This window comes from Trichechus manatus, unplaced genomic scaffold (genome assembly GCF_000243295.1).
Source record: "Trichechus manatus latirostris isolate Lorelei unplaced genomic scaffold, TriManLat1.0 scaffold00143, whole genome shotgun sequence".
Classification (NCBI taxonomy): Eukaryota; Metazoa; Chordata; class Mammalia; order Sirenia; family Trichechidae; genus Trichechus; species Trichechus manatus.
The window spans coordinates 2,435,464-2,457,491 of record NW_004444079.1 but is presented as its reverse complement, the minus strand read 5'-3'; the positions used below and the strand labels follow the sequence as shown (position 1 = coordinate 2,457,491).

Here is a 22,028-nt window from a genome sequence, read left to right as displayed (position 1 = left end):
GCCCTTTTTTCTAATACCCGCCTCTGGTTGGTTGCTGTTAACCCCCCAGTGACGCGCCTCGGCAGAGGAAGAGCGCCACCTGATTGGTCGAATTTGAAAACCTTTTGCCCGGGTAAAAAGGCAAGAAGCGGTGGCTTGCAGACGCCCAACCACCTCGTGATGCAGCCAACGCATGTGAAGCGCGCGAGATTTAAACGCTAAGGCCGGAGTACAGAAGCGGATAACAAAAGGGGTGGAGCTTGAAGCTTCCCAAAGAGCCTCTGGGAAATCTGGGCTGGCCTAGGATTTTTAAAGGAAAAGGGTCAACACTGCAACTACCTCTGTCTCCCCTCCCAGGTCTGGTCACTCCCCACTCCCTCCTCCTATCTGGCAAAGGGAGAATGAAAAAGGGAAGAAATGAGACCCCATGCTAGAAAACAGGTAACTCCAGTCTTAAGGCCCTCAAGTATTAGCACCTGAAGTATTAGGATCTCAATATTTATTCAACATGTTCTGTTTGGTCTCAGGTCTTTCTGTTCACTTCTCGCTAGAAGGGGACTGGTGTACTGAAAGAAAAAGGATGAGGCAAAGAGATACGCGTCCTATTAAGGAGATGCCCCCACCAAAACTCCCATCCTACTCTAAAATGCCCATATAAGAAATATACCTATAGGAATAACAAAAACATATCACTTTATTGTCACCATTGGGAGCACCTAGCCCCCCCAGTCTGCTCTAACTAATCAGAAGACTTAATTTATAATTAAATGTCAAGTCACCTTCATGGCTGTGTCCCTATCCCCAGCGCAGGTTCTATCCCAAGGCCCATCATTTTTCTTGGGAGTCAGGACTCTGAAAGTTGAGCTGTGGATAATTGCATAAAAGCTGCTGTATCCCACCTCAAGAGGCTGCAAAGACAGGATGGAGAGGGAGAGTGGCAAGCTGAAGAAAGCCACAGGCAAACCTCAATCAACAGTCATTAGAGGGCAAGAACGGCCCAGCATGTCAATGGTCACAGGGGAAAGGAAATGCTGAGAACAAACATGGAGGAGAATGAAGGGTGGGAGAGGCCTGGGTTGGGAGGCAGCCTTGGTCCAGCAAGAGCTCGTCCTGAGTCAGGAACCCTAGAGACTGCAGATAGAGAGAGGGCAATGATCTGGGGACTCAGACATCATAGAAGAGTCGGACAAGCTGGTACCGAATGGAGAAGGTGACAGCACTGCCCAGGATCTGCAAGGAGAAATGGACTAGAGTAAGAACCATGGAAAAAGTAAGATAAGAAGGTATAGACCCCATCCCCAACCTCACCTGCAGCAGCAGCAAGAGTAACGTGAGATTTCGCTCATGCATGGGCCCAAAGACTTTCAGCAGCAAGTTGATGAGGGTCAAATTGTTACACTCGGTGAACGTACCGTCCTCACTCTCACTCTGGTGCACTGTCACTAAGCGAAGGCTCTCTGCTACCTGGAGGGGCCAGAGGTGAAGGGAAGCTCAGCTAATACTTGTGCTTCGGGAATGAGGACTTGCCTAATGCTTCCAAATTACCCTTGGATATGATGCAGGCCTAGGGTCCCCACTCCCTGATTTCAGGATGGCTGCCAAGGGCCTTACCTCCTTGTTACCCTGTTACCTTTAGAATAAAGGTGCCCAAGAAAGAAAGGCTCTTGGTCTTGAACTTGGAATAGCTCATCTCCAGTTTGCCTGTCTTGGTATTAAGTCTGCAGGGGGAAGAGAGCTTTATGTGACTGGGCCACTACTCGAAGAACTCTCCTTCCTGTGGTTAATTAATAGGAAGAGCCCTGAATGTGGAGTCAAACAACCTGAGATCTATTTAAGGCTCTGCTGCTTACTACTGTGTGATCAGAGCTGCTGTGAGCATTAATGAGATCATGTAAGTAAATGTGCTTTGTAAATTAAAAAGGGCTACCCACGTGGAAAGTTAGTCCTTCTTTGGCCCATTCCCTTTGCACAGCATGTGTATAAGGCTGGCTTTGGACATCCCAAGTGAAAAGGCTATGATGTTCCTTCCAAGCTTCAATGCCTACCCTTTCCTACCCTGGTACCCAAAGTGGCTACCTGGGCATACGGTGGCGAGGGCAGGGGATGATATGCAGGAGCTGAGGCAGTGAGTAGAGGAAGTTGAACACCTGGGGCATGAAGAAGAGTAGCATGGTCTTGCTGAAGTGTCCCAAGATGCCCACCACGGCAAAGGTCATGCCGGCAAAGTAACAGAAGGTATCGCCCACAAACACCCGTGATGGGTACCTGTGTGGGGGAAAGACTCTGAACCAGTGGCAAGAGGCATTACTAATGCTAGCCCAGTGCTCAGGGTATGAGGTGTGAGAAAAAGCATTGATAACACCCAGGGGCAGATTAACCAGTAAGCAAGGTACATATGGGCTTACTTATGCTTACTAATTTGTAGTGCACAATTTCACATCAAGATGTGGTGAAACTCATGTTAAATTGTGCACTACAGATTAGTAAGTAAGCACAAGCAAGTCTGTGCTATACCTTGCTTACTGGGTAATCCACCCCTGGGTGTTATCAACCCTTTTTCTCACACCTCACACCCTGGGCACTGGGCTAGCCCAGTTCTGACTCAGATAAGACTCCAGAGGAGATTCCAGTTCTCCCAGCAACTCTGCAGGACCCAAGGCCCTGAATTTATCTATTCCTGGGGCTCGACAGCACCTGCCCCCAACTACTGCTAGATAGAGAGCAATTTCACAATACTACCAGTCGAGGACACAGAAAACACTCAACACAAGTATGCACAAGTAGCCTCTCCATCAGGAGGTAGGTCATGAATAGGTCCAACTTGTCACATGTTCAGATAGTTGTTCCCCTATCCTCAGGCCTACTACTTACCAGTTATGGTAGAGCAGTCCGAGGGTGGTGAAAAAAAAGGGTATCATGAAGTACAGGGAAAAGATATGATCATCCCGATATTCACCTTTGGGAGCAGGGGGAAAAAGGAAGAAAGGGAAAGTTAAGTAGCCACTTCTTTTGTATACTTTGGTCCTATTTTTGTCTGCCTCTAAATTCTATCCCAAGCTTTATTGTCCACCTCTCCCAAATCAATTTCAAGGACTCACTCATGACCCCTCTATGTCACCCAGGCAATTCTTGATACCTCAACTCTTTCATGAAGCCTTCCTAGTCACTGTCTTAGATTTGGTTTAGGCCATTCAAACCTAGGTTTGAATGCCAATTTTTACTTCCTAGCTATCTGACCTTTGATCATGACACATTTAACTTCCCTAAGCCTCAGTTTTCTCATCTGTAAAATAGGGCTGATGAGAACACCGGCCACATGGAGCTATTATGAGGTTTAAATGAGATAATGTTTAAAAAGTGCTTAGTGTTAATAAGCATATGCTGATGTCCATCAACCATACACCAACAGAAATACCTATAATCAAAGTTGGGTTTATTAACTTGTTGCAACAAGGGAGACTGCTGAAATCACACACCATGGAGAACCATGGGACACCTCAGTAAGAGGTTGTTAGGAGGGATTTGTTATAGAATTTGTTTTGTTTTAATAATATTTTATTGTGTTTTTGTTGAAAGCTTACATAGCAAATTAGGTTCCTATTTAATAATTACTACACAAATTATACAGTAACATTGGTTACATTTTTCACAATGTGTCACATTCTCATTAATTCCATTCTGGATGTTTTGTTTCCAGTAATCTGGTTTCCCTGTCCCCTTTGCTTTAACTGTTGACCATTTGATCTCATATAGATGATTTTTCAAAGGTGCACAGTACTCACTGGTAATAGTCCTTATTTTAGGAGCCAATCTGTTAGTTAGCTAAAGGCGAACTCGGGGTAGTTTTGGTTCCAGGTTTATGGAATATCTCACGGCACTAGTCTCAGGGAGTCCTCTAGTCTCAATCGATCCAGTAAGTCTGGACTTTTTAAGAATCTGAGTTCTATTCCACATTTTTCTCCCCTTCTGTCAGGATCCATCTACTGTGGCCCTCATCAGATTGGCTATTAGTGGTAGCCAGGCACCATCTAGTTCTTCTGGTCTCAGGGTAGATGAGGCCATGGTTCATATAGACTGTTGGTCCTGTAGACTAGTTTCTTCTCTGAGTATAGGATTTGTTTTGAGTCATTTTGAAGAGGATGAAATGAAGCTGTTCTGCTCTGGACGAGGTGCTGTCAGAAAGCAGGAGTAATTCTATAATTGAATATCTTAAGAATTTTTATCTAAGAGATGGGAGGGAACTGAATTGTTACTGGAAAGAAGCAACAGTCACTTCTGTTAGCCAGGAGGTTTGGTCATTTTTGTGGTTTGCGCACTGTTCTTATGGTTTTGATGGTGCTCTGGTATGATTATGGAGGGGTCTGTTTTTTGTCTTGCTCCATCATGGTCACAGAGTGACCTTGTCTGATGCTGGGATTCTGTGAAATTATTTATGTTCAATAGGAGAACATCATGGCCTAGCTATTATTGCCAATTTAGCTATAGATGACAGGGCTGCTATTTTTCTTTCTCATATTTAATAAATACTAGTTATTCTTTTCAAAGTAAATAGCTTCTGTTATCTTCTGTAATGGCTCACATATTGTTTCTTTCTGAATCCCCCAAAGCCATATAACACTCAGACTTCTCTGTCTCCCTACCCCCAATCCTACCTACCATTCAGCTCCACGAGGTTGAAGACAATGATAGAAGCAGAAATGACTAGCGACTGGCCAGCCTCTAGCCCATTAATTCCTGCTAGGATATTGATGGCATTGGTACAGAACACTGCCAGCAGCCCCATGTAGACATAGTACAGGATCCCTAGGGAAGAAAAGACAGCGTGGAAAGAGGCCTTATGGATATTCTTCTGAGAGAAATGGTGAGGACAGAAGACAGGATGAAAGGTCATTGGAAAGGATCTGAGAAGACACAGGGACAGAACAGGGATGTTGGAGGAGAATAATGAGTTTTGGTTTATAGGGACAGTAGTGGTAGGGCTACTCACCCAAATCCAGGTGCAGGCCAAGAATTGGGCGGAATGGCTTGGGTACCACAATGGTCGTGTTGCCAAAGTTGGTGAAATAGACCATGAGGAGTGGTAGTGAGGCAGCTGTAGGCAGTAGCAGCTTATGGCGCCAGCGTAGATTCAGTACATCATCCGCAAAGCCCAGGAAGATCATGCAGCAGATGGCAAGGAGGGCACCTATCAGGGCCACAAACTGGGGGAGGCTCGGGCAGGTCCCGTATCAAGCTTACTCCCACTCCACCTCTCCTTTCAAGAATTCCTGTCTTCTAGTTCCTCAGCCCCTCCCCGAAAGCCCAAATAATCCAACTCTCTCCGATACCTCCCAGCCCCCAACCATAGGCAACAGCCCCCACTAACCCACTTACTTCATGGTGGGGGAAGGTCTTACACTGCTCCTCCTCAACAAAGCAGTTCAGGAAAGGGAAAGGGATGAAGCAGAAGAGGATGATAAGGAAAACAGCACCGCTGATCACTCCCTGAGATTCTGGGCTGTGGCCCAGCAACAAGCGGGAGGGGGTACGGGGGGGAGGAGGGGAGGAAAGGGGGCGTGGTCACTCACTAGCGCAGGTATTCCAGTAACCCGAATTGTTTTTTCCTTCCCACATTTCATTTGGGATGGAGGGCACCACTGCTGAAGTCCCTGATACATCCGAGGGTCCCCCACCCACTTCTTCCCCAATGCTAATCATTTGTCCTTCACTTCCCAGAGTCCTGGGTTGTCTGGGTCAACGCTCGGTCCCCGCCCGTGTCCTGTCCACCCCTTCCCCAGCCCTTGTTCCCTGCCCAGGACCCATGTGCTGCCCCTCACATCTGCTGCCGGCGGGATTTGTTGAGGTCCAGGCCACAAAGGCGGGCGGCGATGAAGTGGCCACGGAAGGCCGGAATGAGGGTGAGCGTGGCCACGAATCCCAGCAGCGAGCCGATTAAGTTCACCAGTAGCGGCAGCGGCAACTCCGGGAAGGCCCACATGGTGACCCGCCAGGGAGCCCTTCCGCCACCTCCTCAGCTAACAGGCAAGCTCTACAGAAGACTTGAGGCCTCAACAGTAAGGACTGTCCACTTCCCACACGCTGGGTCTTTCCACACCAGCCTGAGCAAAACCCTACAACTCTGACTGGAGCCGCCCGCGGGATTCCCACGAGCCTATATAAAGTAACCTTGGCTCTTCGTTGCTCCATCTGATTACCCACTGTTTCCGCCCGGACCTTTTCCGCAGAGCAACTATCGCTGGGGAAGGCGGTGGCAGCCATTTTTAATATGGGCATAAGAGTGGGGACAGCGGTTATTTTTAACTAGATCTTTCGTTTGGGAGTTGAGTCAGCACGAAAGTATTGGAAAAGCAATTTAAAAATGAGACACACAAGCTAATATTTTCTTAACATCATATTATAAAGCGTGCAGCGTGGAGCGGAAAAACTTCTTGCCCAGTTTCAAGATGAATGCTTCCTTGTACCACGTGTCTGACACCGCTTTTTAGCCGGGTCCACGTCAGTTTAGCTCGGTCGGCCTCCGCAGGTCACGTTTAAAGGACCAGTACCCTGTACGTAATCTAGGGGGCCTCTGAAGCCGGGAAGATAGCTACTGGAAAGTAGTAGGTGGGCAGGAGGGGCGAGGAAGGAAGTGGAGCAGCGCCTGCTCCTTGTAGAAAACCTGTTGCCAATGTAGTCAGAAGCCAAGGTAAACGCAACACAGTTCCTGGAAACGGAGCTACAATTTGGAAGGATGATGTAAATTCTAAAGCGTAGACTCTTGAAAACCCCTCCCATCCCATGTTGTTCTTGTCCTGGATCCAAGTAGTTTTTTCCTCATCATCCCACCAACCTTCTGCCCCCGCAGTAGCAGTTAGTTGCCGGGCAACCCAGCAAGTCACTTCACCACCGTAGAGGTTGAGAGTGCCCTCGGGTGTTGGTTTTAACCTGGTACCTGATGTTCGTTGGTCCTGGATCACTGCATTGTGCCACGCTCCCACACCGAGAAGGTGTAGGCTGAAGCGTTCTAAAGAGCTCAGGAGTCAGGAGAACCAAAACCACACGTGGCTTCTCATGAGCCTGAGGAACTCCCAGTCAGGTTTCTTCCTTCTGTTTACTATTTGCTTGGCACCTGTTTCCCTACAAGTAACAGTTCACCAGCATCTTCATTCCCTTTCATTCTGTCGCAAGCTCTTAGGTGGCAAATGATTTCTGTTCCTCAGAAAGGAAATCACCACCAGAGATTTAGAGTGTGGTCACAAATATCCTGGTATCTTGTCCATTCTTCCCAATATGGTGTGCTCCCGGAGTCAGGGGCAAGTTGACTTTCTTTAGGCCGAAGATAGTCCCTCCTTTCCCTCAAAGCCAGGTGTGAAATGTCGCTTCTACTTGATGGTCGCTCTAATTTTAAAAATATATAAGATACAATAATAGTGAACAATAAATGACTAATTTATTATACATGAATATATAATATGTAAACATGTATATCACACAGTTATTCATTTTATAAATAAAAATAATTATATATATTATAAGGGGAGCCCTGTTGGCACTGTGGTCCAGCTTGTCTGCTGGACCAAAAGGTTGGCTGTTTGAACCCACCCAGAGGCTCCACAGGAGAAAGATCTGGTGATCTGCTTCGGTAAAGATTACAGCCAAGAAAACTCTATGGGGCAGTCACATGGGGTCGCTATGAGTCTGAATTGACTGGATGGTACCCAACAACAATCTTATATACATGGAGTTCCTGGGTGGTGCAAACAGTTACAGTGCTTGGCTGCTAACCAAAGGATTGGCAGTTTGAGTTGACTCAGAGATGCCTGAGAAGAAAGGCCTGGTGATCTATTTCTAAAAAATCAGCTACTGAAAAACCCGTAGAGTGCAGTTCTACTCTGACACGCATGGGATCACCATGAGTCGGAATTGGCTCGATGGCAATTGGGGTTATACACACATACATACACACATGTAGGTAATGCCAGCAATTTACTTAATAATATTCCACCAAATTTTCAGTCATTATTTTCCTGAAGATGTTTTTCTGTGAGTGTGTGTGTGTCTGTGCCTCTTAGACTGGAAATCCCTGGAGGCAAGTATTTTCTGTTCCACAGGGTGTCCCCACGGGGCTCAGGACAGGCAGATATCTGTATACAAGACATCCTTATTCATAATGAACCTCAGTCTGTGAAAGAGGTACAGAGAGCATTTGGTGCATGTGGAGGTAGTGATTAATTGTGATAGGAGGCAGCAAGCGGGCCTTGAGGAAGAGTAACAGCTGAAAGATTTCATCAGGTGGTAAGAGTGGAAGAGCCTTCCAAACTGGGGGAAAGTGAGACACCAGGAGCAGGTGGGAAGGAGAAGCTAGTGGGGTCCCTAGAGGAGGCAACAGCTTTTGCCTCTCTTGAGATGACCTGTACATTCAGTTATCTTGTTGATCAGGAGCAGGCTGAAACTCCCTGGAGATCTGAGGGACAGTCTGTATTTATTTTGTTTTTCATTAGGAGGCCAGTCCTAATAAATCTTTCTTCCCAGCCTAGCATTGAGAAGCTTTTTCTCCCTTCTTTGGAGACCATTAGCACGATCCACTCCACCCCCATCCCCAGGAAGAGGGTGAGAGGATTTGTTCAAAAACAAGACTCTAGGGATTCATCATCCACATATACATGTTACCATCAGAACATGGTTACTTGGATATAATCTGAATATTTTTGTTCCCATGATGGTAAATACCCAGTTGATTATCAGACTAATCAGAGGGAGAAAACAAAACAACTGACTATTGATTTCACTTGAATTTTTATGCTTTTCCTGGTAATAGTTCAAAGCATTTGCCTGAATGCTGAAGCTGGCACTAGGACTCACATCACAGATCAGCTGAGTTGTCAATGGCTCTGGCTGGCCACTTGGGCTGAGGAGACAATGTCTTAGATGCACCTTTCCTCCTAAGTGGCCCCGAGTGCCTCCCAATGAGGAAGGCCAATCCACTATTAAGTCTGATTGCCAGACAAAGTCTGTCCCAAAAATGGTTTACACAGCCTGAAAAGACTGTGAGATGGCTCTGGGTGGTTTGGGGCTGTGACACTTGCAGGACCACATCTGTGGCCCTGTCCATGCAGCTGAATAACTCTTTATCCTTTTCTTCTCACCCCTCCACCATCAGTCTATGAAAAGTTCTTAGCTGAAAGCAAGCCCCAAAAGCCCCCATTCCAGCGGGTGACATGAGTGATTTTTCAAAAGATGACTGCAATATAGAAATTCTCAGTGTTTACATGTATATTGGAATATTTTGTCAGACTTCTTAAAAGTACAAAGAATTTGCTAATCCCTACTATGTGCATCCAAAAAAACCAAACCAGTGGCCATTGAGTTGATTCTACCTCATGGCAACCCCATGTGTGCAAAGTAGAACTGCACTCCACAGGGTTTTCAAGGCTGTGACCTTTTGGAATCAGATCCCCAGGCCTTTCTTCCAAGGTGCCTCTGGGTGGGTTTGAGCCGCCAGCCTTTCAGTTTGTGCTACCCAGGGACTCCACTATGTGCATGAGAAACTTAAGTACAGTGGCGGACACCAAGTGATAGAAATGCTGTTGCTTCCCCCAAGACATCTACTTCAGCATATTTAAAGCACCTTGGTTGAATGTGAGGGAGAAAGATAAGTAAGACAGGCACCACTCTTAAGCAATTTACTAATATGCAGAAAAATCAGACATACAAACAACTAGCTAGACCATAAAGCAGAATGACGTAAGTGCTAGAAGTCTAAGTAGCTTGTGGAAGGAAGATTGGGAGGACTGTTGAGGGAGGCTGATGAAGACTTAATTGTGAAGCTGTATCTGGCGGCATAGGACAGGTACATAAATGCCTAGTGGAGGAGTTGAGGGAATAATTCCAAGAGCTCAGAGAACTGAGATCCCTGGGAGGTCGTGAGAGTTGGAGAATGGTTCTTGGAGGAAGAGGTCTTCACAGTAAAAACTGTGCACCTGAAAAACTTCCAGCAGAACCTGCTACCTACCCCAGCCCTAGTTGCTTTGCTCACTGACGGTTTCTCCCTGGTCTCTGGGTTCTGGCCCCTAGTTCTCTCCTCTCTTGATTTCCTGCCCCCTAGTTCTCTCCTCTCTTGATTTCCTGCCCCCTCTTCCCTGTGAGATTAGAAACCCAGATTCTGGGAATCTCTATTGTTTCTGGAGCACAGGGATGATGTATGAGTATGACTACAGCAAGGTTACCCTATCATCCCTTCATCCTTCCTTACAGTGAAACCGAGGGAGATGCAAAGTAACCCACACCACTCCCGTTGGCTCAGGCACCCTACTGCTGATCTGACAGGTTCTGCCTACCTCTCAAATAAAAGGACTGTGTGCCCAAGACCTTCCCATGTGTATGTGGAAGAGGCTTTGGGGGAATGGGGATTCCTTTGAATCCTTTGGTAGTTTTTTCCTCTCCTTGCCTCCAGAAACCAGTGATCAGCCCCAGTCACTAAATCCACTCCCTGAAATCTACAAAAGGGGCTGGATCCTGAGGCCAGAGGTAGGGCAGGGTGTACCTGCACCATTCCTTGGGTGCTAGTTGTGATTTTTCATATTTGGATGGCAGGGTCTTGTGGTCCAATCTATTGATAGTCCTATGCTACATTGCCAGCTCCCCCATCATTACCACCCCCTCTACACGTGTTCCATAGGCAGGAGCTGTTACTATGGAAATATATTATTTTTAAAAACAGAAGCAGCCCTGGGCTTGAGAAATAGCTCCAGAACAAACCCACACTAGCAGGGAGGTTAATAAGGGTGTTCCTGGGTCCTAGCTCCAAGAGAGGGTATGGTGGTGGAGGGAGTTCCATATTCCATGTTTTAGACTCAACCGAGCTTTGGTGGCGCAGTGGTTAAAGCGCTCGACTGCAAACCTAAAGGTCGGCAGTTCGAACCCACTAGACGCTCTGCGGGGAGAAAGATGTGGTAGTCTGCTTCCGTAAAGATTTGGAAACCCTGTGGGGTTTGTACCCTGTTTTATAGGGTCACTGTGAGTTGGAGTCGACTCGATGGCATTGGGTTTGGTTTTGGTTTGGTAGACTCAACCTCTACCAGGTTCAGGTTCCGCCTCCTCTCTGATCGGTATCTGCTAGATCTCTGCCAGGCACTTCTATCTGGGAGGGATGCTCTGCATCTCCTTATCAAGAGCCTAGCTTCAGCCAGAAAATGGTCACCAAGCGCTTGCTGAGCGAGGGGGTGTTGGGAGAATGGGGCGGTGCCGTCCACAAGAGTCACCTCTAGAAATCTAAGGAGGGTAGAGGAAAGCAGGGGCGGCAGTTCAGGTAAATGAAGCTATGCTTGCCCACTCTTGGCGGTGGGCTCGAGTGAGCGGGATACCCCGGTTCCAGAATGGGAATAACCGGGCTGGGGCGGCCAAAGTTACCACTTATTTCCCACCCCGGAACTTCCTCCCCTCCTGCCTCGTTCCCCCGCCCTCTTCTGAGATTTTGAATCCCCGGCTCGCCAAGCCCCGCCCCGCGCGGGTGCGGTTCCTTTAAGGCCGGATGGGGGCGGGGCGGCCGGCGGTGTTGTCAGTGTCAGCTCTGCGCAAGCAGCCCTCTCCCAGCCGATGTCCGCCGGCGAGCCTCCGCGTCTCTGCAGAGGAGTCCCCGCCCGGGTTCTGGGGGACCCGCGCTGTGGGAGGAGTCAGGCGCTGGCCGGCAACTAACCCGGGTCGGACTGCGGGACAGACGGAGGAGGGACTCCGCCTGCGGGGGGAGAGAGAGAGACAGACTTCGGCATTGCGACCCCTCAGCATCTCTTCCCTTCGATTCGTGGTACCCACTAGTCGCCGGCACTTAACGCCGGAGCGCCCCCAAGCCCGCACGTCCAGCCCCGGGGGAGCCCGCCCCCGCCCCGCGGCCCGCCCGGGCCATGCTCCCCCGGGGCAGAGGCTGAGCCCGAGCTGGAGCCGGGACCGGGACCTGAGCCCGCGCGGAGCATGGATCCGGGCTGGGGGCAGCGGGACGTGGGCTGGGCGGCCCTGCTGATCCTCTTTGCCGCCTCGCTGCTCACGGTGGCAGGCTGGCTGCTGCAGTACGCCCGGGGCTTGTGGCGGGCGCGGGCCGGCGGGGGCCAGGGCCTGGGGGCCTCCTTAGCCGCCGAGCCCGCGGGCTCCCCGCGGGAGCTCGGCGTGTGGCGCTCGCTGCTGAGGTTGCGGGCGACTCGAGCTGGCGCCCCTGAGGAGCCAGGCGTCCGGGGCCTCCTGGCGTCGCTCTTCGCCTTCAAGTCTTTCCGGGAGAACTGGCAGCGGGCTTGGGTGAGAGCCCTGAACGAGCAGGCCTGCAGGGACGGGGTGAGTTGGAAAGATCACTGAGGTGGACCCTTCGGCCTTTGCTTCCAGTCGAGGGACTGCCTGTGCTAAGAGGGCTGGATAGGAGCGGGGATCAACTGGGGAACCCCATGACTCCTTTTCCCCTCCGGGATCAGAGAAAAGGGTGCGGGTGAGTCTAGGGCGGCGGATGGGGGGGTGTTGTACAAATCCCGCTATGTTCCAGATCTTCTATTCCTGTGGTTAAGGTACTCTCTGGGCTCCAAACCTGTTCACAAGTTGTTGTTCTCATAGCAACGCTAATCCCTATGCCTGATGGCGCTTCCACCTAGCCTGGGTGCTGCTGGTTGGGTTGGGGGTGGGGGCAGGTGCACCTGCAGAAGGAATTTGCCTGGTCCTCATGCCACCACTCCCAGTTAACAGTTCATGCCCCAAATCCTTGCTATGGCCAAACAGATCCCCAGGGAGCCTGAATTACCTCCTTACCCCCTCCCTGGCTGGCCTGTGGTATATTTGTTGTGGGGGAAGGTGTTCAAGTGGAGACCAAATTGACAATCCGTGTGCCTCGCAGTAGATGAGCCTGGCACTGCCCCTTGAGGGTCAGTCACAAACCAGCCCAGCCTACTTCCTCCCATTGCACCATGGGCATCTGGTCTCCCAGGAAGTGGGGCAGGAAGCAGGGTCCTGGTCATGAGACTGAGGTGGGGTGGGAGGTAGAGGCCTCCCTTATCTGGGGCCCCCTCCCATCCTGGCCCAGCAATCTCTCATTGCCATCATAGTCCATCAGCCCCTTGCTCAGAGGGTTCTCCTTTTCCATCCCCCACTAGTCCAGAGGCTTCATATCCTACTAGATCCCCAGATTCCTGGGAGTAGAAGTGGCCACATAAAATTTCTTTATCTCCTCTGGTCAGCTGACCAGCTGAAGGTCAGATGGCAGCTGTCAATCTACACCTTGAATCCACCCCTCCACCCAGCTCTGCCTGCACCTTGTCCCTGGGTCAGGAGCAACTCCCCAGGACAGCTGACTCAGCTGGACATTGGCCTCCTCTGTAGGAAGTGGGGAAATTGAGGCTCCAAGTATCCATTTCCCCATCTCCCTGAGCCTGGCCATTGAACAGGACAGCTACAGGAGCAGAGAAGTTGGCTGCTCCTGGTTTGCCAGGCAAATGAGATCTGTTTCCTCCACTCCCAAGATCCAAGAAAGAGCTTCCAGCTCAGTCTGGGTCCCTTCTTCAATTCTTTCCATTCTCCTCTCTAGACAGTGCTGCAGTAAGTTGTCCCACCTCTGCTGTGGAAGCATTAGGAAGCAGCTCTTTCAAGGGCTGAGCTAAGCAGCTTTCTGCTCCCTAATACTACCCTGCTGTCTGCTTGGAGGAATTAACCAGGCCCTTGAGCCCTCTGAGCACCTCTGAGCTTGCTTTTCTTTCCAGCTCCTCTAGTCAAGTTCCCCAAGGATGTGCTGAGCTAGTCCTGAAGATCCAAAAATATGGTTAGAGTCACACTCTTGAGCTTCCAGATATTCAGTGTTCCACATGTCATTTATCTGGAAGAAGGCTTAGCCTCATGTCTTTAGCTCTTATCCTACAATAATTGGCCCTACTGCTTTCATCCTTAACTGTCCCACCTCTCTGCAGCTCTTATGTATAGGAGGCAACCAAGATATATATGGGTATATATATTTTTTCTTCTATAGACAACTTGGTAACCCTGGTGGTGTAGTGGTTAAGAGCTACAGCTGCTAACCAAAAGGTTGGCAGTTCAAATCCACCAGGCGCTTCTTGGAAACCCTATGGGGCAGTTCTACTCTGTCCTGTAGGGTCACTATGAGTAGGAATTGACTTGATGGCAACGGGTTTTATAGACAGCTTCTTTTGGTGGTAAGGGTGGAGGGAAGAGGAGGGAGACTCCTGGAATTCCAGGAGGAATCCAGGGTCTTTTGCTGAAGGTGACCTGATCTCTGAGGTGGTCTAGTTCCGAGTCCTCGGTGATCCTAGCAGCTGCGGGTCCCTGGGGAGGCAGAGTTTGAGGGGAGCACCTCCTGTCCTAAAGGCCTCAGCCAAGGAGGGGCCAGAAACCAGCCTGCAGCTGAGGCCTCCGCAGTGCCAGGGTCTAGCCAGCAACTGAACAGGCCAGCCCTGTGGGGGGCAGTTCGGGAGACCTGATCCTGTGCCTGCATTTCTCCCGCAGAGTTCCATCCAAATCACCTTTGAGGAAGTGCCCCAACTCCCACCCAGAGCCAGCATTAGTCATGTGACCTGCATAGACCAATCAGAGCGTACCATGGTAAGGGTCTGATGGGCACTGCCCTCTTTGGGGCCTGAGAGGGGCTGATCCCAAAGGTTTCCTTAAGTCTGGGGTTCTCAACCTGGAGTTTATGAACGCCTTGGGGATCCAAGGATTGGCTTCAGAAGGTCTGGGAATGCCTCTGAAGTTATGTGCAAGATGTTGTATGTGTGTGCATAGCCACAGTTTTCTGGGATGAGGAGTCTTTGGCTTTTACTTGGTTCTTTTAGGGGTGTGTGACCTCAAAAAGGTGAAGTTCCAAGGAAAACCATAGTGGGGAAGGGTCTGCTGAACCGTTAGAGGGTAGGGCAGAGCAGGACCTTTTTACCATGCCTGACCCTGTCTTGCCTGTTTCAGGTACTGCATTGCCAGCTCTCTGCTGAGGAGGTGTGGTTCCCAGTCTCTGTGACCCAGCAGTCCCCCGCTGCTGTCTCCATGGAGACCTACCACGTCACTCTGACACTGCCACCAACACAGGTGGAGGGGGACGTGGGAACAGAGTTGGGTGGGGCTGGGGGGGATCAGTTGTCTCAGCTTTTGCAATGTGGTTCCTCTCAGGGATGGAATGTGGGAAGGGAGGGTCCTGGGGAGTTGGGAGTAGTTGGAGGAGTAGAACAAAAAAACCAATCCCTTTGTTCCTTACCTATAGTTGGAAGTCAGCCTGGAGGAAATCCCTGATGAGGGGCTGCTGGTATCCTGGGCCTTCACTGATCACCCAGATCTCAGCCTGACAGTGCTTCCCAAGCTGCAGGCCAGGGAGGTAAGGGGTCAGGGCTGGGGGAGAAAAGGCAGAACAGGGAGGGCGAGGCAGAGCAGGAGCGTGAGGCCAAGCTGGGGGCCCCACCGCTTGTTCTCCTCTTCCCTGCAGAGAGGTGAGGAGCAAGTAGAGCTCTCCACTATTCAGGAACTGATCAAGGATGCCATAGTCAGCACCCAGCCAGCCATGATGGTCAACCTCAGGGCCTGCTCTGCCCCTGGAAGCCTGGTGAGTAGGCACCCAAAGCAGATGGTTTTCATCCTGTCCCCAGTGACTGTGTCAGGGTTTTTGCTCTTTTTACTTCCTTCTGCTCTTAGGCACCCAGTGAGAAGCCACCCCTAGTGCCCCAGGCCCAGCCAGCCATCCCTAGACCTACTCGGTTATTCCTACGGCAGCTTCGAGCATCTAACTTGGGAAGTGAGCTAGGAGGTGAGAGCTAGAAGGGGCTGGGGGACTTCTGGGGCTGTGGTAGCAGGTGCTTCCTGCCCCTCTGCCAAGGGACCATTCTCTCTATTCCTCAGCGACTTTCCACCTTTGATCTGGCATCTTCTAATTTCTGGCTCCTCACAGGTAGTGGGGAACTGTGCTGTGTAGCTGAGCTTGACAACCCCATGCAACAGAAGTGGACTAAGCCTGTGAGGGCTGGCGCTGAGGTGGAGTGGACAGAGGACCTGACACTGTAAGGAGTGACCCCCCAACCCCAGCACCCATCAAACCTTGGGCTGGGTCCTAGGATATAGACATGACCAAGACACAACCCCCACCCTTGGGTTGATCACAGGCAAGGACAGATACACATAAATAAGATGGTACAAGTGCTCCAATCAAGGTTGACACAAAGTGCTGTGGAGCACTTAGGTGGGGAAGATTCCGTACCATAGAGGAATAAAGATCAGAGTGGGCTTCATGGAGGAGGTGGCATTTAAACTGCATCTTAGAGCAAGAGTAGGATTTCTAGAGTGGAGAGAAAAGTATTTTTGGCAGAGGGAATAGCTTGAGCAAAGAAAGAGGGTGGTTTGAGACTAGGAGAGAGGCTGGAAAGGCATGGAGGATTTGAATGAGGAGTGAGGTCCCATTTTCTTGGAAAGTGGGAGTATCAGGAAGGCAGGAATTAATCTGATGGAGCACTTGTACCATCTTTTTTATGTACATCTGTCTCTACCTCTAGCCTGGGACCAGCTCAAGGGTGGGTTCACTTTGCTGATATTCGTCCCCGCCCCCCACCCACCACAATCTCCTCTTGGTGCACAGGGATCTGGGCCCCCAGAGCCAGGAGCTGACCCTCAAAGTGCTGAGGAGCAGCAGCTGTGGAGACAGTGAGTATGGGGCAGGAGGGAGCACCTCTGGGTGGGTGCTGCTGGGGCCCGGGCATGGGCCCAGCTCACAGTGCCACCCCTTTATCAGGTGAACTCCTGGGCCAGGCCACACTGCCTGTGGGCTCCCCCTCCAGACCACTGTCCCGAAGACAGGTGTGCCCACTCACCCCAGGGCCAGGGAAAGTCCTGGGACCAGCAGCCACCATGGCAGCAGAGGTGAGAAGCTGACCTATGGCAGATGGTGGAGGACACTGGAGAAGGGTCATCTCTGAGGCACTGCCTCTTTGCTCTTCCACCCTTGGCAGCTTCAGTATGAGGAGGGCTCCCCCCGAAACCTGGGCACTCCCACTCCTTCTACTCCACGCCCTAGCATCACACCCACCAAGAAGATTGAGCTGGACCGGACCATCATGCCCGATGGCACCATTGTCACCACGGTCACCACCGTCCAGTCCCGGCCCCGTGTAGATGGAAAATTAGGTAAAGAGGAGGCACCTGGGAGCCCAACTCTAGCCAGGGGCCCTGGGCTGCAGACCCATGGCAGGACAGGGAAGGGGAAGGAAGACTCTAACTCTGGCCCACCCTGTTTTCTGACGTTCCATTCAGAGCTTACCACATCTGCCTCATTATCTTTGTCACTCTCAGACTTTCCCTTACATCCTCCATTTCTTCAACCATTCCTCTCATCCTTCAATCCTGGCTCTGCTAGCTTCTCATATAGCCTTGCATTTCCATATCCCCACATTCCTGTCTGTCTTTTCACATGTCTCTTCCCTTTCCCCAGTCCAGCTGGCTAATTGTCCCTCCCTCTACCCTCAACCCTCCAGCACCTTGTGGAATCCTCCAACAAACCCAGTGGCCTCTGTGGCATTTCTCCCACCCCAGAGGCCCTCCATTACATCTCACCCATCTCCAGGGGTTCCAGGGAATTTCCTCTACATCCAGTGGACCCCTGTACAATCCTCGCACACTCAATACTTTCACAGCATCTCCTCACACCCTCAGGGGGCCCATGGCACTTTCCCACACTCCCAGTGGCTCCCATGGTATCCTTTTGTCCCCAGTGTCCCGTGACCTAGTCTGTCTCATACTCTCAGTGGCTCCCATGGCATCGTCTTTGTCACCTGTCTCCTGCCCTGTGAGTCAGCCAAAGACTGTATCTCAACAAAGATAATATGGGGTGGGGGCCACTCTAAAGTCCCTCCCAGCTCACTGACCCTCCCCGACCCACCAGACTCCCCCTCCCGCTCCCCGTCCAAGGTGGAGGTGACTGAGAAGACGACATCTGTGCTGAGTGAGAGCAGTGGCCCCAGCAGTACCTCCCACAGCAGCAGCCGTGAGTGGGGGTTGGGTATGTGTGAGGGTTGGTTGGTACTGGGACCCGAGAGTTAAAAACGACTGGGTGGGGCAGGAGGAGTTCAAGTCCAAGAAGGCATTGGAGACTAGAAGTCAGGTTATCCATCCTCTGTATCCCAGCAGGGGAGAGCCACCTTTCCAACGGTTTGGACCCTGTAGCAGAGACAGCAATTCGCCAGCTTACTGAGCCTAGTGGGCGGGCAGCCAAAAAGACACCCACCAAACGTAGCACTCTGATCATCTCTGGTGTTTCCAAGGTAACAGGGCTCTAGGGAGAGGAGATGGGGTAGGGAGAAAGCCCTAATGGGTCACTCACTTAAAAGTTGTCCCTCCTGCCAGGTGCCCATTGCGCAGGACGAGTTGGCACTATCTCTGGGCTATGCGGCATCCTTGGAAGCCTCAATGCAGGATGACGCAGGGAGCAGCAGAGGTCTCTCTTCACCTCCCTCAGACCCACCAGCCATGTCCCCAGGACCCCTAGATGCCCTCTCCAGTCCCACAAGTGTTCAGGAAGCAGATGAGACAACACGTTCAGACATTTCTGAGAGGCCATCTGTGGATGATGTTGAGTCAGAAACGGGGTCTACTGGTGCCCTGGAGACCCGCAGCCTCAAGGACCACAAAGGTGGGGAGATACTGGCACGACCCCCTTCTTGCCTCTTTTTTATGTCCAGTATCATGACCTAGGAGTCCCTGGTTGGAGCAAACAGTTAAGCACTTAACTACTAACCAAAAGGTTGGCAGTTCGAACCCACCCAGAGGCACCTTGGAAGAAAGGCCTGGTTATCTACTTCAGAGAGGTCACAGCCTTGAAAACCCTATGAAGCACAGTTCTACTCTGACACACATGGGGTCACCATGGGTTGGAATTGACTTGATGGCAATTGGTTTGGTTTTTTTGGTTATCATGACCTAGGTCCCACTGGACACTTAGGGACATGGGTGCCACAAGCCAACTTGCCTTCTCCTTCCTCCCCTATGGGATTGTCAGAGTTCCCAGCGTGGTTCAGCCAAGCTAGAGTAGGAAGGGCCTGGGTCTGACAGACTTAGGTGATAGGAGGGGATGCCAAATGATTCCCCTTTGCCTGAGTTTTTCCTTTTTTCTGGGTCTAAGCACCTGTCTTCCTTTTCCTTCCTTCTTTTTTTTTTTCCCCCCACCCTTTCACTCTGCACCCTCTCCCCTATGAGTGTAAAAAACCCTACCCCAAGTCAACTCTAAGATTGCCCCTCTGGCAGTGACAGTCTGTGGACAGCTGTGGCACTTCCAACTTGCTTGCCCCAAGACATCTTCATCCCTCTGCCACTGAGTCTTTCAACCACAAATCTATTTATGATGTAAGTCTGCATCACTTCTTGGGATAATGAGATTCCTAAGTCCAAAGGCTGCTGTGCAAGCACCTTCCGCATTATGTTGGTCCTGAATTTACCTCTTTGAAGCTTCCACAGCAGTGCCTCTTACTCACATCCTGGAATTTGGTAAACAAGTCAGTGTCAACCCACCTGTTCCCTTCATGATTTTATAGGCTTTAGGAACACCCTCAGCTCCGCCTTTGGCTTTCCATACTACAGAGGCCCAGTCCTCTCAGTCTGTTCTCACAGAGCAGCCAGCCCCATGACATTCATCCTCAGGGGGAGGACTCAGAGGTGCACACAAATTCCCATGAGCACCACCATTTTTTTCCTCAGGAAGGATGAAGAGCATGTTTTGTTTCTTTCTTTCCTGAAGAAGCCTGGCTTCTAGGCCAGGAGACTGGTTTTGTTCCATATCTTCTATCCCTCCACCCAATCCTGTCTCTGCTCCCCACCTCACCCCACCCCAGTCATGCCCCTCTCGCTGCCTCAGCCTCCCTTCTTCCCTACAGTGAGTTTCCTGCGCAGTGGCACTAAGCTCATCTTCCGCCGGAGGCCCCGACAGAAGGAAGCTGGTCTGAGCCAATCACACGATGACCTCTCCAACACGGCGGCCACACCCAGTGTCCGAAAGAAGGCTGGCAGTTTTTCTCGCCGCCTTATCAAGCGCTTTTCCTTCAAATCCAAATCCAAGGCTAATGGCAACCCCAGCCCCCAGCTCTGACGGTCCTCCTCACCTCCTGAGCTAGGAGAGTGCAGGAGTTTTCTCAGCCCATTCCCAACAACCCCTTCCAAACCACACCCTGGATTCCCGAGCCAGGAAAGCCCTCTGGGTTCCAGGAAGCCCTGTCCACCTTGGGCTGTGGGGCCAGTTGGAAGGGTACTTGCAATGGGAAGTGTGTGAGAGGTGGGCACTCATTGCTGAGGACAGAGGAGAAGGACTTGGTGGCTGGGAGTAAGGAAGGCTGTGTTCTGGCACATGTGGGCCTTCCTCAGAGCTGTTTGCCTCCTGTTAACACTGGCCCCTCAGAGGAGTCCCAGGGTGCTCAGCTCCTCAGCTGATCCTTCCTCCCTTATTTATTCTCTTTTCTATTTATATGTGTGGCCCAGGACCCTCAGTGAACAGACGATAGAGGGCATCTCTCCCAGGTGACCCTTCTTTTCTATCCCAGAAGGGTAGGCAACTCCCTTTGGGATGGAGCTCCCACACCTCCCTCAGGTCCCCACTCAGACCAGCACCAGTGTCTGCCTCTGAGGACATTGGCAGCTCCTAGAAAGCCGGGTTGGTGCCCGGGATGGGGGGCAGGTACTCCCCGCCTCCCTGACTTCCCTTCTGCTCCTCGTTCCTCCCTCCCCCTTTATTACTGTTTTTGTACTTGATACCTTCTCTGTGAGCAGTGGTTCTGTTGGAAGGAAGGAGCCAGGAGCCTGGTGGGAAGCCTTCCCCCGAGAGATGACTTCAGGGGCTTTATTTAAAGACTGTGATGATGGAGCAAGAGCAAGGCTGCACCTCTGTATGTGGGAGATGATGACTTCCATTGCTGCGTGATGGCTTGGAAATTAATTTATTAAATTAAAGTCAAATTGGAGTTTATCCACTGGATAACTGGTTATTTTTTGAAAGGGGAATAGGTAGCGAAGCCGTGGTGGTGATGGAGGGGGAAGATCGGAGGCAGGGGCCCAGATATTGAGGTGGGATAGATGACATATATAATGTGTTGGTTAAGAAGTTCCTACAGGGAAGATGGGACATGTAGAGAGAGGATGGGAGAGAGAGAAGAGTCTCTGAAGGGTGAACTTGTAGTCAAAAAGTCAACCAGAAAAAAAAAGTCAGTTGGCTAGTACAGTATCTTCACTCCCCTTTCTTGAACAGGTTGCTCCTTCCAGAATGTAATAGTATAATCCAGAGCATGGACTATGGAACTAGACTGCCTGGGTTTGAGTCCCAGCACCAATTACCTGTGTGATCTTAGGCAGGTGATGTAACATCTGAGTGCCTCAGTTTTCTCATCTATAAAATGGGGACTGTGATAATAGTAGCTATCTCATTTGGTTATGGGAGAGAAGTAAACATAAAGTGCTTAGAACTCTTCCGGCATATAGTCAGCACTGAGTAAGTGTTGGAGCCCTGGTGGCACACTGGTTAAGAACTTGGCTGCTAACCAAAAGGTCGGCTGTTGAAATCCACCAGCTGCTCCTCAGAAACCCTACGGGGCAGTTCTACTGTCTTATAGGGTCACTATAAGTTGGAATCAATTCAATGGCAATGGGTTTTTGTGGGTTTTTTTGAGTGTTAGCTAGTGCCTCAGAAAAGACAGATTAGGAGGGAGAAGTCTTGTTCAGTGTTTCATCATCATAAAAAGGCTTTTACTCATTAATGGGGACAAGTTGCAAGGAGTTATAGATACTAGCGAACTATATGTGTCCTCAGTTCCTGTTTTCTGGGAACTTACAAAGGACATGGACCAGATAAGCTGCTGCAGGATGTCAGGGAAAGGAGACAGGAACCCTAAGTCTGCCACAAACACACTGAGTGACGTTGAGTAGAACACTTCTCTTTTCTGGGCCTTAGCTTCCTCATCTCTAAAATGAAGGGTGGCCTAGGTGATCACTCAGGTCACAGCTAGCCCTGACATTCTGTGACTTATCTACATCATAGGTGATCACTCAGGTCACAGCTAACTCTGACATTCTGTGACTTATCTACATCA

General features: G+C 50.6%; 2 protein-coding genes across 4 annotated transcripts; one reads left to right on the top strand and one right to left on the bottom strand.

Moving 5' to 3' along the window:
- Nucleotides 1-277: 277 nt before the first annotated feature.
- DPAGT1 (dolichyl-phosphate N-acetylglucosaminephosphotransferase 1) lies at nucleotides 278-6,213 on the bottom strand. 2 transcript variants are annotated; one of them, XM_012558192.2, is made up of 9 exons: nucleotides 5,796-6,213; nucleotides 5,353-5,476; nucleotides 4,967-5,180; nucleotides 4,636-4,782; nucleotides 2,851-2,935; nucleotides 2,056-2,244; nucleotides 1,610-1,697; nucleotides 1,288-1,443; nucleotides 655-1,209 (listed from the first exon to the last, which is right to left on the bottom strand). In XM_012558192.2, exons 1-9 carry the CDS (start codon nucleotides 5,954-5,956, stop codon nucleotides 1,144-1,146), a joined length of 1,230 nt encoding a protein of 409 aa, XP_012413646.1. In that variant the 5' UTR covers nucleotides 5,957-6,213; the 3' UTR covers nucleotides 655-1,143. The 2 variants fall into 2 exon arrangements, with proteins under 2 accessions (XP_012413645.1, XP_012413646.1); XM_012558191.2 differs by having other exon boundaries at nucleotides 278-1,443.
- Nucleotides 6,214-11,514: 5,301 nt separating this feature from the next.
- Nucleotides 11,515-20,918, top strand: C2CD2L (C2CD2 like). 2 transcript variants are annotated; one of them, XM_012558186.1, is made up of 14 exons: nucleotides 11,515-12,279; nucleotides 14,443-14,538; nucleotides 14,896-15,015; nucleotides 15,188-15,298; nucleotides 15,407-15,523; nucleotides 15,613-15,724; nucleotides 15,866-15,974; nucleotides 16,547-16,611; nucleotides 16,700-16,827; nucleotides 16,917-17,091; nucleotides 17,846-17,947; nucleotides 18,091-18,224; nucleotides 18,307-18,592; nucleotides 19,830-20,918. In XM_012558186.1, the coding sequence occupies exons 1-14, from the start codon at nucleotides 11,926-11,928 to the stop codon at nucleotides 20,039-20,041; spliced, it is 2,121 nt and encodes a 706-aa protein (XP_012413640.1). In that variant the 5' UTR covers nucleotides 11,515-11,925; the 3' UTR covers nucleotides 20,042-20,918. The 2 variants fall into 2 exon arrangements, with proteins under 2 accessions (XP_012413640.1, XP_004385690.1); XM_004385633.2 differs by having other exon boundaries at nucleotides 18,088-18,224.
- The last annotated feature ends 1,110 nt before the right edge of the window (nucleotides 20,919-22,028 follow it).